This window comes from Schistocerca nitens, chromosome 2 (assembly GCF_023898315.1).
Source record: "Schistocerca nitens isolate TAMUIC-IGC-003100 chromosome 2, iqSchNite1.1, whole genome shotgun sequence".
NCBI classification, from domain to species: domain Eukaryota; kingdom Metazoa; phylum Arthropoda; class Insecta; order Orthoptera; family Acrididae; genus Schistocerca; species Schistocerca nitens.
In genome coordinates this window covers 268,680,996-268,698,537 of record NC_064615.1, presented here as the reverse complement: position 1 = coordinate 268,698,537, position 17,542 = coordinate 268,680,996, and the positions used below count along the sequence as shown (strand labels likewise).

At 40.2% G+C, this 17,542-nt stretch overlaps 1 protein-coding gene across 1 annotated transcript in view; it reads right to left on the bottom strand.

Annotated features, from left to right (window-relative positions):
- Window positions 1–17,542, bottom strand: part of LOC126236010 (ryanodine receptor) — a 702,826-nt gene that overhangs the window by 324,404 nt on the left and 360,880 nt on the right. Inside the window, exon 32 of the mRNA XM_049945018.1 lies at window positions 14,651–14,768. Within this exon, the coding sequence (XP_049800975.1) occupies window positions 14,651–14,768 (118 nt within the window). The remainder of the gene's footprint in view (window positions 1–14,650; window positions 14,769–17,542) is intronic.

Genomic DNA, 17,542 nt, shown 5'->3' with positions numbered 1-17,542 from the left:
ATCTAGGTCTATTACAGAGATATGAGCCATGAGGTAAGGGATTGGGAGCAGGGGTTGTGTAAGAATGGAGGAGGATATTGTGTACGTTCAGTGGACGGTGGAATACCACTGTGGGAGTGGTGGGAAGTATAGTGGGCAGGACATTTCTCATTTCAGGGCATAATAAGAGGTAATCGAAACCCTGGCGGAGAACGTAATTCAGCTGCTCCAGTCCTGAGGGGTACTGAGTTATGAGGGGAATTCTCCTCTGTTACTGGATGGTTGGACTTTGGGAGGTGGTGGGGGGCTGGAAAGATAAGGCATGGGAGATTTGTTTATGTATTAGGTTGGTAGGATAATTATGGTCAGTGAAGGCTTCAGTGAGACCCACGGTATATTTCGAGAGGGACTGCTCGTCACTGCAGATGTGATAACCATGGGTGGCTAGGCTGTATGGAAGGGACTTCTTGGTATGGCATGGGTGGCAGCTGTTGAAGTGGAGGTATTGCTGGTGGTTAGTGGGTTTGAAATGAATGGAGCTACTGATGTAGCCATCTTTGAGGTGGAGGTCAACATCTAGGAAGGTGGTTTGTTGGGTTGAATAAGACCAAGTTAAGCAAATGGGGGAGAAGATGTTAGGTTCTGGAGGAATGTGGATCCAGATAGCAAAGATGTCATCAATGAATCTGAACCAGGTGGTGGGTTTTGGATTCTGGGTTTTTAGGAAGGATTCCTCTAGGTGGCCTATGAATAGGTTGGCATAGGATGGTGCCATGTGGGTGCCAATAACCACACTCCATCTGCAAAATTCTCCTGCTATGCAATTCCAAATTCCTGGAATGCATAACACACACAGAAACTCTTGCCCTGCAGGAACTTGAGCAACATACACAATGCCATCTCAAAAAGCTCTCCATCCTGCTCACTTCCTACTCCCACTTCGGAGTACCACTGTACACCACCTCTACAACAAGCTTCAAACCTTCCACATATCCCCTTATAGCTGACAGACCCTGTCTAGGAGACCTACTACACTTACCCCAACCTCAAACATTCCCTTCCACCACCACACAGAATCCAGAACCTAAACAGCCCCACAACACAGTCATGAACCTTTCCTCCAAAAGTCTTAGCCCCACAGAATTAGCTGTCCTTTTCAAAGGTCTCACCTTTTGCCCCACTTCCAAATTTAACAATGCAGCACTTGTTAAAGACCTTCTCTCCTTGTCCCAGTCCCTACAGTGGTAACACTTTTTTGCCATGAACCCTAACAATCAGGCTCAACAAAATACCAATATTGAACCTTGCCTAACTCAGTTCACTCCTCCATCCAACTGTGATCCCCCCCCCCCCCCCCCAAATGAAGCCCTGTTGACTTTCCAGAATTTCTTAACCTCGAACCTTGCCTCACGAATCATTCCCCCAATGCTGCAACAAGCAAACTAACCTTACATCCGCAGAAAGAACCACACTCCACCATCTAAAAACTGATCCCGATCTTATAATCCTACCTGCAGACAAAGGCTCCACCACTGTTGTTTTGAACCACAAGGATTACCTGGTGGGAGGACTCTGCCAGCTGTCAGATACTTCTACCTTCAAACCTTGCAACAGTGACCCCATTCCAGTAATCCAATCTCTAGTCACTAATCAAATCCTTAGGCCAATCCCAGAACCTCTCCCCGGAGTCCATCTCTCTACTCACACCTACCACTCCCTGCACTCCTACCTTCTACATGCTTCCTAAAGTATGTAAACGTAAGCACCCAGGATACCTCATTGTGGCCGGTTACTGTGCCCCCCACAGAGAGAATCTCTGCTCTCGTAGACCAGCACCTTCAACCTATTACCCGGAACCTACGCTCCTACATAAAAGATACCAACAATTTCCTCCACTGACTCTCCACAGTTCCCGTCCCTTTACCCCTCGGTGCCCTGCTCGTCACAACTGATGCCATCTCCCTGTACATTCCCTAATGCCAATGGCCTTACTGCTATTGAACACTACATTTCTCAATGCCCAATGGATTGCAAACCAACAACCTCCTTCCTAGTTGCCATGACCAACTATATCCTCATCCACAATTACTTCTCCTTTGAATGCATTACCTACAAACAAATCCGGGGTACAGCTATGGGCACCCACGTGGCGCCATCCAATGCCAACCTATTCATGGGCCACCGAGAGGAATCCTTCCTAAAAACCCAGAATCCTAAACCCCTCACCTGGTTCAGATTCACTGATGACATCTTTGCTATCTGGATCGAAGGTGAGGACACCCTATCCATATTCCTCCAGAACCTCAACAACTTCTCCCCCGTTTGCTTCACCTGGTCCTACTCACCCCAACAAGACACTTTTCTAGATGTTGACTTCCACCTCAAAGATGGCTACATCAGTACCTCCATCCATATCAAACCTATTAACCACCAACAATACCTCCACTTCGACAGCTGCCACCCATTCCAAAGCCCTTTCATACGGCCTAGCCACCCATGGTCGTCGCATCTGCAGTGATGAGTAGTCCCTCTCGAAATATACCGAGTGTCCCACTGAAGCCTTCACTGACTGTAATTATCCTCCCAACCTTCTACATAAACAAATCTCCTATGCCTTATCTTTCCAGTCTCCCACCACCCTGCAAAGTCCTACGGTCTGGCCACAGAGGGACATTACCCTCCCAACTCAGTACCAACCAGGGCTGGAGCAACTGAATTACATTCTCCGCCAGGGTTTTGATTACCTATCGTGCCCTGAAATGAGAAATGTCCTGCCCACTCTCCTTTCCACCCCTCCCACAGTGGTATTCCGTCATCCACCGAACCTACACAATATACTCCTCCATCCTCACACAACCCCTGCTCCCAATCCCTTACCTCATGGCTCATATCCCTGTAATAGACCTAGATGCAAGACCTGTCCTGTACATTCTCCCACCACCACCTACTCCAGTCCGGTCACTATCACCTATCCCATCAAAGGCAGGGCTACCTGTGAAACCTGTCATGTGGTTTAGAAGCTAGGCTGCAACCACTGTACTGCATTCTATGTAGGCATGACAACTGACAAGCTGCATGAATGGCCACCGACAAACTGTGGCCACGAAACCAGCGGAGCACCCTGTTGCTGAACACGCTGCCAACATAATATCCTTCATTTCAATGACTGCTTCACAGCCTGTACCATGTGGACCCTTACCACCAACACCAGCTTTTCAGAATTGCACAGGTGGGATCTATCCCTGCAATACATCCTTCATTCGCATAACCCTCCTGGCCTCAACCTTTGTTTGTAACTGTCCTCACCCATCCAACTCATTCCCTGTTCCCATTCCAGCACTGCACAGCCATCATTCCACCAACACAACCAGTCTTTTTATTTCTCTCCTTTTTCGCTGCTTCCATCCCCCACCCCCTCCGCCCTCCTCACCACTCCCCTGCCTTCCGTCTAACATGCACCACTTCACTGTCCGTCACCCCCAACATACTATCCCTCCCCCTCCCTGCCCCAGCCTTCCCCTTAACCCCACCCAATCGCTACTCCCGTTATGCACTGGTGCTGCTGCTCACAAGGTGGTTTTAGTTGCCTGAGACTGCAGTCATGTGTGTGAGTTGTGTTTGTGTGAGTGTGAGTGAGTGAGTGTGTGTGTGTGTGTGTGTGTGTGTGTGTGTGTTGTTGAAGGAGGCCAATGACTGAAAGCTTTAACTGTGACAGTCCTTTTGTTGTGCCTACCTGCGACTCAGCATCTCCACTACATGGTGAATAGCAACTTTCCTTCTCATAATATTGTTACATACCATCCTGGATTTTCCAATGACAAATACAATTAGGTGTAGACTGGTTGCTTAAGCACCAAGTGATTTTGAATTTTTGTATACCATACATGGCACTCATAGGTGACTAGATGTGCAGTTTAAACATCAAAAACAAAGAACCATTCTTTTTTAAGCTCCAGTAAGTACCAGTAAGTTTGAAATCAGCAATACAAGAAGAATGAAGAAATAAACAAAATGATAGACAACCAAATAATATAATATAGTTTAAAGTGCCTATAACAATCATTAAGAAAGCTACAGGCCTGGTTCGCCTTGCACTGGATGCATGCACACTAAATAGGCACATAGAAATGGAACATGATAGACCGTGAGTATCGATGAATTACTGGCATGGTTTGAAGAGGCGTGACTTTTAGTTCAATGGATCTGACAAATGGCTACTGGCAGGTAAAATTAAATAAGGATGCTAAAGAATATACAGCAATTTACTGGTATCCAAGACGTGGTAGGAGCACTGTACTTTGTTCATTAAGTCTTCATATAAATTTTATGGAAGAAGAATAATTATCAAACTAGCACAATCACAGTTTTCTCAAGAGGAACTTAAGTTCCTAGGACATCCAGTGAGAGTAAATGGTATAAAGCCAGACTCTGAATGGGTAAGAGGTATGAGAAACTGTCCAGAATCACGCAATGTGAAACAGGTTCATTTTTGGGATTAGCTGGATTCTATTGTTTATATACACAGGGACAAGTAATGAATAATCCATGCTTACTTGCATTGTTGAATCATAGAACTACTTAGATTTGGGATGAATAATACTGCAAAAGCCTTTCAGAACATAAAAGATGCACTGGTAAATGTTCCAATATTATGACATCTGCTAATGACTGAACCATCCAAATTAGATACAGACACATTGGAATACAGTGTAGCTACAGAATTATTACAGGGAGTATGGTTTTCCAAAACTGGGGAACATAGAATTGTTTCTTGTGCTAGCAGGAACCTAGACAACTCCAACTACATTATATAGCAACATGGAGGAACTATTAGCTATCATTTGGAGTATACAAAAGTTTGAGGCACTTAAGTGTGTATCACAATTAGTATTATCCACTGATCATCACCTTCTTAATGAAAACTAGACTGTTGCATACGCGTTTCATAAGATGGATAGTTCCTTCAACAGTTCAGCACTGGCATAAAGTATATAAAAGGTTTTATAAATCAAGTTCATATGCATTATCAAGGTTACCTTTGGGTATGAAGGATGTGAACAGGGACCTGGATTAACCTTTGTAATAAACTTTTTCAACTTAAGATTTAGCAAAGCAGGTAAGACAAACTTAAATTAAATTTATCCATGTTATATGGTGTGGTCTGTGGGCCGCAAATGTATTGTAAGATTTTTATGAAATAATATATACCGCAACAGTCAATTGTTACTAATGTTTTATTAGCATAATGCAGTTTAGCAATGTGCTGCTGTCATCACGTACATGTACAGTTACTTTTACGTTGCAATTAAAATGAAGTGAAGTTAGTTTCCTTTGCTTGTGTGTCAGAGAGGAAACAGGTGTCTGTTTCAACACATAACCTCACTAGCACACACAGAAAGGGAAACTAACCTCGCTTCATTTTAATTACAATGTAAAAGTAAATGTAAAAGCACCTAATGATGGTAGCATGCTGCTGAAATGCATCACGCTGATAACAGTGAATGTTGCAGTAAATATTATTTCATAATGCTAAGAAAGGAATATGGGAGGATGGTTATTTTAAAAGTAAACTTCAACAGTGTGAACAATGATCATTACCACCATTAGAAGAACATTATGGACACTTATAGATCAAATATTATTTTGGAGAGAAGACACACACACACACAATACTCGAAGCTATGCTTCCGCAGTGTGCAGAAACCAAGTTGGTATGGTTCATACATAAGGGCTGGGGTCTCTACGGTATATGTAAATGTATAAAACACACGAATAAGCCATTCTGTACGAAATTTTAAGATTCTTTGTCCTCCAGTGTTTTGGTCAAGTAATTAGCTAGGCAGGGCTTTAGGGGTAGTAGTAGTAGTAGTAGTAGTAGCTTTATTCATCCGTAGATTTATTTTTACAAGGATATAGGACATGTCAAAGTATTTACAAATTTAGATCAGTCACTGCACATTCTATACACACACACACACTCACACACTGGTGATATCTGGACCATTTTCTGTACTGCGACTTCCCATTTGATATCCTGAAAAACTGAGTCAGCATCCCTCCATAATGAGTGAGATGTTGAGCTCAGAAAGAGGAAGAGGTGTTAGTATTGTGCTATGCATAGCTTGGGGGTAAGTATTTCTAGAAAGGAAAAAAGAAGGAAAAAACATGAAGTGAAGGTGTTACGTGGAATGTTGGATATTTTGCAATCATTATTATTATTACTTACTTGTATAACATTTTTTATCAAACCCCCACTCTGTTTTAGCTAAGTAATCCTACAATGTATAAAATGTATTGCATAACAGGTACTTTTTAGCCGCCTTTTTAAAAAAGTGTATTTTTGCAATTTCTTTAATCTCTTTTGGTAATTTATTGTACAGTTTTATTCCTTGGTAGAAAATGCTGTTTTGAGTGGGGGAGGATTGAAATTGGAGCTGACTGCAGCACTCTGGGTCTAGATATTGTCACTTGTCCTCAGCATTGTGGCTCTGGTAAATCCTTGCAGGCTGTTCCTGTTGTTACATCCTCTTCATTATAATGAGCATCAAAGGTAACCCCTTTCATCAAAGCTTCATGATTGTCAAGTGGGTCTTCAGTTTCCTTGCACCTCCCATCATCAATCTGTGTCTCTGGACTGTAAAAGGGCTTCATATGGAGGACATGGGTGTTGTCTCTGTGCTTTGTCTTCTAGATGAAATGTTATCACTTTCATACATGACATCCAACAATTGACAAAAGATCTGATGTGGCCCAAAGTAGCACTTTAGTAACTTTTCAGATAGTCTCACTTTCCGTACCAAGTCTCCCTGGCTGTAACCCACAGGACGATGCTTGGAGTTATAGTGTTCTCAATCCTTTTCCAGGGCGTCTAGGGTCTGTCCATGTATGAACAAGGTTCCTTTCCTCTTCTTTGATCCCGGTGATGAAGAGTTTCATCTAGTCATCCTGAGTATTGTCCGGTTGAAATGGGAACAATATATCCACTGTCATTTCAGACTCATGACTATGGAGCAGAAAGAACTGTGTGAAGCTTGTAGTGTCTTGCTTCGCTGTATTGTATGTGAGCATCACGATGGGCAGTACTGTATACCAATCTCTCTGTTCTAAATTAATGTACATTGAGAGCATATCTGCCAATATCTTGTTAAAGCATTCAATGGGGCCATTCGACTGTGGATGGTAGGCATCTGTCTTCCTTTGAGTGGCATAGGAGTGAGAAATTACCTCTGATACTAGCCTCAACTGGAAAAATTTTCCACAATCAGAGAGCATCACATGGGGTGTTCTGTGTTTCAAATGTTTTGACAAGGAATTTGGAATTCCTGGAGCTTCCTTGGTCATGGCTTTGGTGGCAGCATTGCAGGTGAGGTAGTCATTGCAGATTATTATCCATCGATTCCCATTTATTGACTTTGGGAATGTTTCTTAGAGATTGATTCCAATCCAGTGGAATAGTGTCGCTGCAGACAGGATTGGTACAAGATGCCCAGGAAGATAACTGGGGTGCAGGCTTTTGTTCCTTACAGTAGCTTACATATTGTCTAATGGATGGTAGATAGTTGGCCAGTGATACCTGCTTCAGGTGCGGTCTAGAGCCTTCTCGGATCACAGATGTTGGTGCATTGTGAAAATACTTCAGGATCACTGGCTGCAGATGAGCTTGGTGACAAGCAACCCTTTCATGTACCCTTGAATCATATATCCGCTTATAAACCTTTGGCCAGCCCCTCATTCTTTATGGCTTCTGTGGCTTTTAGCAATGCTGGATCTTCCCTCCCGTCAACAGCAATGTCATTTAATACAGAGATGGCTGAGATTTTGTACATGTACTGTGTTCTACCAAAAGATTCCTTGAAAGTCAGTCAGTGTCCTTGTGTCTGTGTTGGTTTTTGCACACCGTTATGACACCTTACTCCTGAAGCTGCAGTTCCATCCCATCAGTCAACCAGATGGATCCTTCGGGCTAGTCCGCCGGCATAGAGAATTGTGATCTGTTGCTACAGTGAATGGCTTGTTAAATAAATACGGCTGGAATTTGTTAATGGCCCAAACAGCTGCAAGGTACCTTTTATCAGTTGTGGAGTAGTTGATCACGGACTTGGAGAGTACTTGGAAAGCATAAACTACCACCCTTCTGAATTTATACTATAACTGCATCTATTCCAAAACCATTACCATCAGTGTGAAATTCTGTCTGAGTTTTCTCATCATACAATGCTAGAACTGGAGAATATGTTAGCACTTCCTATTGCACCTCATTCCAGGACAACTTGGCATCTCCCTGCAGTAGTTCTTGCAGGGGAGGTGCCTTGGGACAGAAGTCCTTATTGAATTGCCAGTAGTTTGAGGACATTCGGAGAAACTTCTCACATCAGGAATGTCTTGTGGAGTCCAAAAGTCTGTGACTGTTTTTGTTTTCTGTGGATCAGGATGAACTAAACCACCATTCACAAGGTACCTCAAGATTTTTACTTCTTGGACAAGGAAGTGTAACTGTTTTGGGTTCAGGCCAAGAGCTGTAGCCAGCCTAGATGTTCTTCAAATGTCTTCGAAAAAATGACAATGTCATCCAGATAGCAAAGACACATCGTCCGTTTAAAGTGTCAAAACTGCTTGTTCACCATACTTTCGAAAGTGGCTGGAGTGTTACACAGCCAAAAAGGTATAACTCTGAATGCATAGAGGCCAGGAGGAGTTATGAAGGCAGTATTTTCCCCTGCAGTCTCATCAGTCTCAATTTGAAGGTAGCCTATCTGCAAGTCCATAGCAGAGGAATACTTTGCTCCTTTCAAGCAGTCCGGGGTGTCATCAATGCCCCACAGTGGACATACATCTTTCTTACTGATTTTGTTCAGTCAACAGCAGTCAATGTAGAAATGTCAGGTGCCCTTCTTCTTCTCAGAGACCTCCAGGAAGGCTCAAGGACCCTCTGAAGAGTATCTGATGTCATCTTGCAGCATCTTCTCCACTTCCTCCTGGATTACCTGTCGTTCAGCCAATGTCAATCTGTATGACCACTTGCTAATTGATGGATGATCCTCAGCATTGACAGGGTGTTGCATCATAAGACTTTTGGGCCATCTTTTCTCCACTACAGATTTGAAAGCATCTGAAAACTGACACAAAATTTCTATTACTCACTGATGTTGTTCTTAGTGAGACTAGGTCCTATTGGCAGTTTAATAGCAGCTTTCTCCTATGTTGCTTGTAGTGGTACTGGAGCACAATTCTTCATCAATAACACTAAGCTGCTCTTCCTGGGCTGGTTTAGCTGTCCACATGCACTTACCTTTAGGGATAAGTTGTGGCTCCTGATGACAGTTAGAGATCCAAAGAACACCTCGACCATCAACAATGATTATGACTGTCACCAGATTGTAGATATCTTTTGTGAGTCTGAGTAGCATTTTGCAATCAATGAAAGCTTCAAAGTTTAACTGTGCGTCTCAAATCACATCTGGTACTCTTCTAGTTGATGGTGGGATAACAATGCCTTGATGTACGTATTTCCCATTTGCGAGTTTCAGCATAATCATTTTCATATCACAGAACATAGCCTTCTTTAGCTGACAATGAGAAGCATTTGACATTACAGAAAAAGAAACCAAAGTTGACTAGTGCCCAGGCTGGTTGGTGGTCCACATTTCATGTCATCTTGGGAACTGTCATCCATGGAGGGTTTTCACCTATGCCAGCCTCACCTCTGCAGATGGTCAGCAATGCTTAGTTTTCCTGAATTAGGCAGCTAGGCAAGCAGTGATACCTCTGTTTGGCAACAGGGAATGGAGAGTGACCTAGTCCAGGCTACATTGATGAGCTTTGACCCACAGTTTGATTATAATCATATCCATATGACTGGCATGAATAGGATGATTGTGATGGTTGAGGTCTTGTGGCATAATATTTGTCAAACACTTGTCTTCTTTCTCTGCGGTAATGCATGTGTCCAGAGTGTCCACAATATGAAAACAGACTGGTGTGCTGTCCTCCATATTCCAAATATGTGTTCTTTCATCATACTTGGTGAAGGAGTTGATGCTGTTGGCATTAAATCCAAGTCCATTCCTTATGGCACATTTTACTGGTGGTACAGACTTATGCTAAAGACTGATACACATCTTCCTCCAAATTCTCTTTTATCTCCTGACATACTGGGTTGACATTCAAGGTTACTACATCTTGTGTACTTAGTCTGACATTTCTGGCTGCCATACAATGCTGTATGCTCTTACTATCTGTCTTATGAGAGAGGTGAGCTCTTGGTGGTCTTCCACAACCACCGGGTAGGGACTCCATTCAGTAATACCTCTTTCATCTGACTCTTTTCTGTAGCATTTCCTCAATTTGCTGACACAGTTTGATGAATTCCAGACATTGTCGGCTCCTTTACCTTAAGTCTTTTGTGACTTCTTTTTGTTGATTTCTGTCTTGTTAGGATTCACGATGTGACATAGGGTCAAAACATTCTTTATGTATAACTATGTTGTTTCCCATGTCGTTTGGCCCTGCCCCTCAGTTGTTCTTCCGCTAAGTAGACTTGCTGTTCACTGTTTGTCAAACATTGTCTTCAGTCCGGTCTCGAATTTTTCACAACTACTGAACTTCTCTTCATTTTTCTTAAACCACTGCTGGGCTGTGTCATCTAAGTATAAGTTCATATTTGACAGAAACATCATGTCTTCTCACCCACTGTATTTGGTGACTCAGTCAAATACTTCCAGCTTTTTTGTCAGGTCTTGACAAGCATTTCGAGAGAACACTGCTAGATGCTTGATGTGCAGCTCACTTACTGCTGGTTTGGGAATGCTATACTGCTTGTATTCTGGTTCCGGTCTGAGTAGGCAATGGTTTTCACATTGCCTAATTGGAGCTACGGTTATGTAGATGATTTGAGGTGCTTGGTATCTCCACCAAACAATATCATGTCATGACCACGCTTGAGTCCAAATCTGAACGCTGGGTCACCAATGAAATACAACACTTAGCACACCAACATACAGCCGAAACAGAACTGATCTGTTGAACAGGGTGTGCAAATACAAACGTCGACTATTTCAGAATGCTAGTATTTATACAACCACTGAATATTCCAGACATACGAACATTACAAACATATGATACTTCAAGAACCTTCAAGAAATAAAATGATATAATAAATAATTGCAGGTGTTTGGATTTGAACTGGCAGCCCGCAGCACACCAGCCAGCAATGCTAACCTCTATACCTCACTGATGGCACCAGAGCTCATGGAAATATCAGTGAGTCACAATTGGAATCAATTAGCTCATACTTGTGTGTAGCAATTTATAGGGTAATGAAATGGAATGATCACATATGCTCTGTTGTTGATAAACCAGGTGATAAACTTCAGTTCATTGTAGGATACAGGGAAGATGTAATGGGTCTATGAAAGAGGCTGCTAACAAAACACTTGTACAACCTGAATGCATAAAAGTACGGCAGCACAAATGTTCATATGGAGATGGCCACTGAGATGCTGAGAAACATGAAATGGCGGATGTTCAAAGGCAGACACCAACTATACTTCGAAAGAATACTAACAACTTTAAACATGCTGAAAATGTTCATAAAGTTTCAAAGAAACAGTACTAACAAGAAGAGGTCCCCAGCGATGGGATCAACTTTTTGAAGCCAAATATACAGTGACGTAGGTTAAGATCCCAGGTATCACACCCCGCAGCCGTTCACCCTTGTTTGCAAGTAATTCACACCAAAAATTTTTGGGATTCTGCATGACACTCAATAATGATAAAAAAGTCAAATTATCTAGTCTGGTTGTGTGGAGTAATTGATAGGATGATAGCTCCACATGCAAGAGATTGGGGATTCGAAATCTCATCAGGTGTAATAAATTTCTTTTATTTTTAAATCTTTATCAAAATGACTTCAATCATTATTTTTATTCAATTAATTGGTTTAAATGTAATTTTTTATTTCTATTCCTTTGTCGCATTATTTTCATCACATTATGAACGTTTTTCATTTGGTTCATTTTTTCTTTATATCATTCTTTTTCTGATCAGACTTTTTCTGAATATGAAATTAATTATATTTATCTATTATTACCTATTATAATATTAAATTATTTGAAAATTCCAATCTATCAGTTAAAAAACAAAAGATCAAATAATCTACTTATATTGACTGTGCAGTAGTGTGAAAAATGTGATTTTTCATTACCAGATGTGCATTTTCATTTAAAGCATAACCTAAATACCTGTTGCACTATGGACAAAATAATGTAGATGCAGATTTAAATGAAAAAACGGCTTATAAGTAGAACAGAATTCAAACAAAGTGAGAAACATATATAATGAATGCAATAATGTGGATGAAAAAACAGGGTGCTAAAACAAAAGAAAATAAATTGAAATTAATACATAAAATTAATTAAAAACACATGAACAAAGATCTGAGGTGGAAGAAGAATGATAGGAAGAGAAATGAGAGCAAATGAAGAAGTCGATATTATGACCAAAATGTTATGAGAATGGAAAGGAAATAAAAAAAATTGCATTTCAATTAACACAATAAAAAAGATGATGAAAGTCATTTCAATAAAGACAAAAAATAATAAAAATGTACTGTGCCTGGCAGTATTTGAACCAACAACCTCCTTACAGAACCATTCTATTTGAAGCAGCTTTTTTAACACTATTGAGTGCCTCACAACGTTCCAAAATTTTTTCATTAATTTCTCACAAATAAGGGCCTACCAGGGTGAATGGCGGCAGTATGTGATACCTGGGATCTTAACCTACATAACTGTATAGATGGCATCCTTGTAAGTGAATAATCTAGGAATGTACTGCAACTTCCTTGGTATTGCTCCCACAGGAACTGGAAATACAAGTTCAGACTCATTACAGTGTGTACAGGGGTATATAAGCGATCACTCTTTCCAAGGTCCAAACATGAATACAAAGGGAATGGTATGTTAGGAAGTACCCTCTGCCATGCACGTCGTAGTAGTTAGCAGAATACAGATGTAGATGCAGATTTTGGCTTTGAAAGCAAACAGTCTCTTGTTAAATTCAGGCCACAGGTGCGAATTTAGGGACACAGCTTGGAGGGGGGGGGGGGGGGGGGGGGACCAGAGCATTCTTTGCTTTTTTGTTCACACTTGGAAAAAGCAGCGATATATCTGACCATGCTCAGCTTTTAATATTTGAGCATTAGGTCATTATGGTACTGCAATTAACTGATGAACTTGCAGATGTGGTAGCACTCAACTGCGCTATAACTTGATATTTTTGAAGCTGTTAGTGAACCCACGGAGGAGATGAATTTGCTATAGGACACACTCCATTCTGTAACCAAAAATGGTGTTCCAGAAACTATTGTCTCTCATTTGAAAAACAAACTAAAAAGTGAATTTGGAGAAGACTTTTGAACTAAAAGTAGCATTCACACCCCAATGATCTCATTAGAGGACAAGTGAAAAAATAATGGCACTTTTTAAAAAAGATATTTGTTTGGTAAAACAACATTGCAAGTGACATGATTTCTTTACATTATCTTCTTCAACCTCTATGCACTTAGTCCACCTATTGACAAGCTGCTTAATGCCTTCCTGGAAGATGCTTTGTGTTATTGTATATACCCACTCCTACAGTGCCCCCACAACCCAGTGATCCAATGAAAACTTGAATTCATTCAGGTGCTGCTTTGTTGGGCCAAGTGAAAATCGCTTGGAGCTTCATCAAGGCCATATGACTCATACTCCTGTAGCCCAAAACCAAGATTTTGCAAGCACTGGATTATTTTTAAGCTTCATGAGAGCAGGCATTATTATGCTCAGGAAAATCTATATGCATTTGACAGGCAACAAAAAGAATAAAAAACAAAGAAACACATTTTCTTTAGGACACAATAATGATGAGTATCCTTCAAATTAAGGCTACGATCACATATGGGCACCTGACATATCTGTTTGTTTTTTGAAAAGAAAATGTTATGATGCAGAGGCCAAATATGTTATATATTTTAACATAGTTGTTTATTACGTATTTCCTTTACTTCACATGATGTTAGCAGTCATGTAAGCTGCATTACCTGTGATTGTCAGATTACAAGACTCACTGTGCAAAACCCTTCTGATTTCTCACAACAAGCAACAACACTCTGTGGAGCAGTGAACACTCCACAGTTCATCAGGAGGCTCAAGAGCTGGAACAGCTTGGTCTATGACCATATTACAGTGGTTAGCTGAGTGGAGAGATTCAGGGAGATACAGCAACATTCTTGCTAACACAGACCTGTTTTCTGAGCTTGACTTAAAGAAAACATAGCCTTAATAACTTACTAGCTAATTAGCAGACCTCAGTTCAATCCCTTACAGTGCTATAAGGGGAAATACTGCCTCTTATTTTGATGGGGTGTCCTTCAGTTTCAACTGAGCCGTTGTAGCCAACAAAATTACTTGTATGCAGGTTTTGTGGTGATGTACATTATAATACTTACAGATCTTTGGACTCTTCTGATTTTTGCCTTTCAAAGTATGTTTACTACAGTCATTAGCTCTTTGTCAAGTTCTTAATGCTCTTTCCCCCAGACATACGTAGACAAGTGCACACATGAGCACACTCAAGCGGAACCAAAATTTACTTTTTAACCTACAATTGCAGCCAGAAAGTGACTTTTAATTACCTGAATGGTGAACGACCTCTCTTCTTTTTGTCATCTCGAATAGCATCTTGGTTATTTACCATCCCATCCATGTTGTATCTATTTAGATCCATATCACTTGTTGACCTATGAATTTTACCTATAAAACAATAACAAACACAATTCTATACAAAAGAGAACCTTGTAATGTTTACTAAGTTCATATATGTCTTCATTTACAAGTTTTTATGTGCATTCATTGTTTCTTTTCACTCATTTACATCTTTTAAAATAAGATAGCCACAAACAAACTCAAATCCACAAATGACTGGTGATACTATTTTTGTTACCTCCTACAGAATTCAATCCGGAATTTAAAACATGATGAGAATGTAATAGACACCAGTAGAATAATTGAGGAAGAAAAAGCTGCAACATTACTAATGAAAAAAAAAAAAAAAAAAAAAAAAACGAAAGAGTAGAGAGTCTTAGGGAATTCTGTAGAGCCTGCTGTTCATAAGGAACACTCTTTTCAAAAATGGAAAAGATGATGTGATGTAGAAGTTTGTATATTAACAACTTGATATGACTACTGGCACAACCGTACTAACATTCAGGGCTTGATACACAGAAGCATAACAACAGTGTAAGAAAAACCATTGGTACCTATGGAGCAGAACATCTTCTGTCTGTTTCAGCACTGGAAGCTACTCATCAGGAGAATGTATTAAGTGTAACTGCTGATGGTAAGTGAATGTGATGATGCCATGCAAATACAGGGTGACACAGAATAATGGGAATGTTTGAAATGAGTAGTGGCAGCCATGGGCAGGTGGCAGCACTGTGGGTTCATGACAGTTAGCAAGTAAACAGTCTGCCATTTCAGTAACCATGGATTAGGGGAATGGGCAACAGCATGCATTAGCTATAAAAATGTTTTATGAAAACAATGATAGTTGGCAGCGGCGCAGAGGGAGTTTCGACGTATTTATAATTTAGGGCATAATGATGCCATTCTGTTGAAACACAGACTGGATCTGCCCTAAGAAGAAACCAACAGAACGAACAAGAAGTGTGCATTCTCCAGTGAATGTTGATGTTGTACGTCTGTCTTACAGAGCCCACATCATTCAATTCATAAGCAAGCAGCAGTAGTTGGAATGTCCCGGGAGAGTGTTCACAGAATTGTTCCTCTTGATTTAAAATTTCATCCATACGAACTACAAAAGGCGCAACAATTGAAGGACAACGATTACCAGTTACGATTAGGATTCTGTCAACAAGCGATAACAAAAATAAACAGTGACAATGAATTTCTAAACAAGTTGTGGATGTCAGATTAGGCACATTTTCATTTCACAGGTTATGTGAATAAGCAGAACTACCATTACTGGGCAAACACAAATCATAATGACGTTCATGAGCGCCCTTTATGTGCTAGTAAAGTGACAGTATGGTGTGGTGTTTCATCACATGGGATTATCGGACCATATTTTTTCACAAGTGAAGAAAACTGTCAGTTTTGATTGTTACGTGGAGATGTTACGAACTTTTGTTACAACTGCATAGAACAACTTTTCAAATGCTCAAGAAGCCTGGTTTCAACAAGTGGGAGCTCCAGATGGCCAACTGTTTAGAAAATTTAGCATTTACGATGTGGGGTGAGTGAAGCATGAGACATTTATGTTAGCAACTCTCCAGGCAGCAATTGGTGCTGTGAAAAGAGTACAAAATGGTAATTCGAAGATCGTGGGACTTATACCCTTTCAGGGAACTTCCTTTTTAATTTTCAATTTTTACATTACTTACAATGCAAATACACCGAAATAATGCTAAAAATATTGTATGTGATTTGATGAATCCCCATGTGCAGGAGAACAAATTTCTTCTATTAACCCACTCATGGTGAGGACAAAGAAATCTAAAACTGTATGGCAAGATTTTTCAAGAGGAAGAACGATTGCCGTAATGTAGTGTTAAAGTGATTCCCCAAATGCACACTGCTAGTGCAACCCTGCAATGTCTATTTGTATCATCATCTAAAGAATATGATTAAAAATCTTCAAACCAGCTCTTATTTCATTGAGAGACAGAAAGAAATTACATCCCAAAAAGACTGTGTCAAAATACATTCCATTGTACATCACAAATTGTCCTTTCATATGTCTGGACAAATGATATTTATGCTTGGTGTACTGCCAAACTGTGCAATGAGAGAGAATCTGTTATGAATGTAAACAAAGTTTGTTTCATATAAAAACTGTAAAACAACCATGTAATTGTAAATCTGCAGCATTTATAACGTGAGCAAGATAACAAAAAAATTACTGCTTCCCTTGTTTTTATGATTATTAATCCAGAATTTGTAAATGATCAACTGTAAAATATTAAAAGTATCTAATTTTATATACAATGTTTCTATGTATATCTTACAATCCCTTCCTTGAATTTTATTTACAATCCCAAATTTACCTTTTCAAGCCTTTTATGAAAATATTAATAAATACAATACAATGAGCATTATTTCAGTTTATTTGTAGTGTCAGGAACGTAAAAAGTGAAAATAAAATAAAGTTTCTGCATAGGGACTAAATCCCATGATCTTCAAATTATGCTTCTGTACTCTTTCTGTTGCATCACCTGCTGCTTGGAAACCACACTAAGTAAATGGCCCATGCCTCAACCAACATGCGACATAAGTGCTATTTCTTTCTAAACACTTGGACATCTGGAGCTCCCACTTCCGTTACTTTAATTTATGACCAAGCCCTGCAGATACTATAAATTTGGGCAAAATTGGTGATGGCAGGTAGGTGCGGTCCCCTTGTAAGAAGAAATTTGGAATTTAATTCAAGACATTAAGACATTGTCAAGCCATCATGAGATGCTAGTTTTCCACTTGTCAACCGAATTCTGATGAAGAAAACTTCTTTT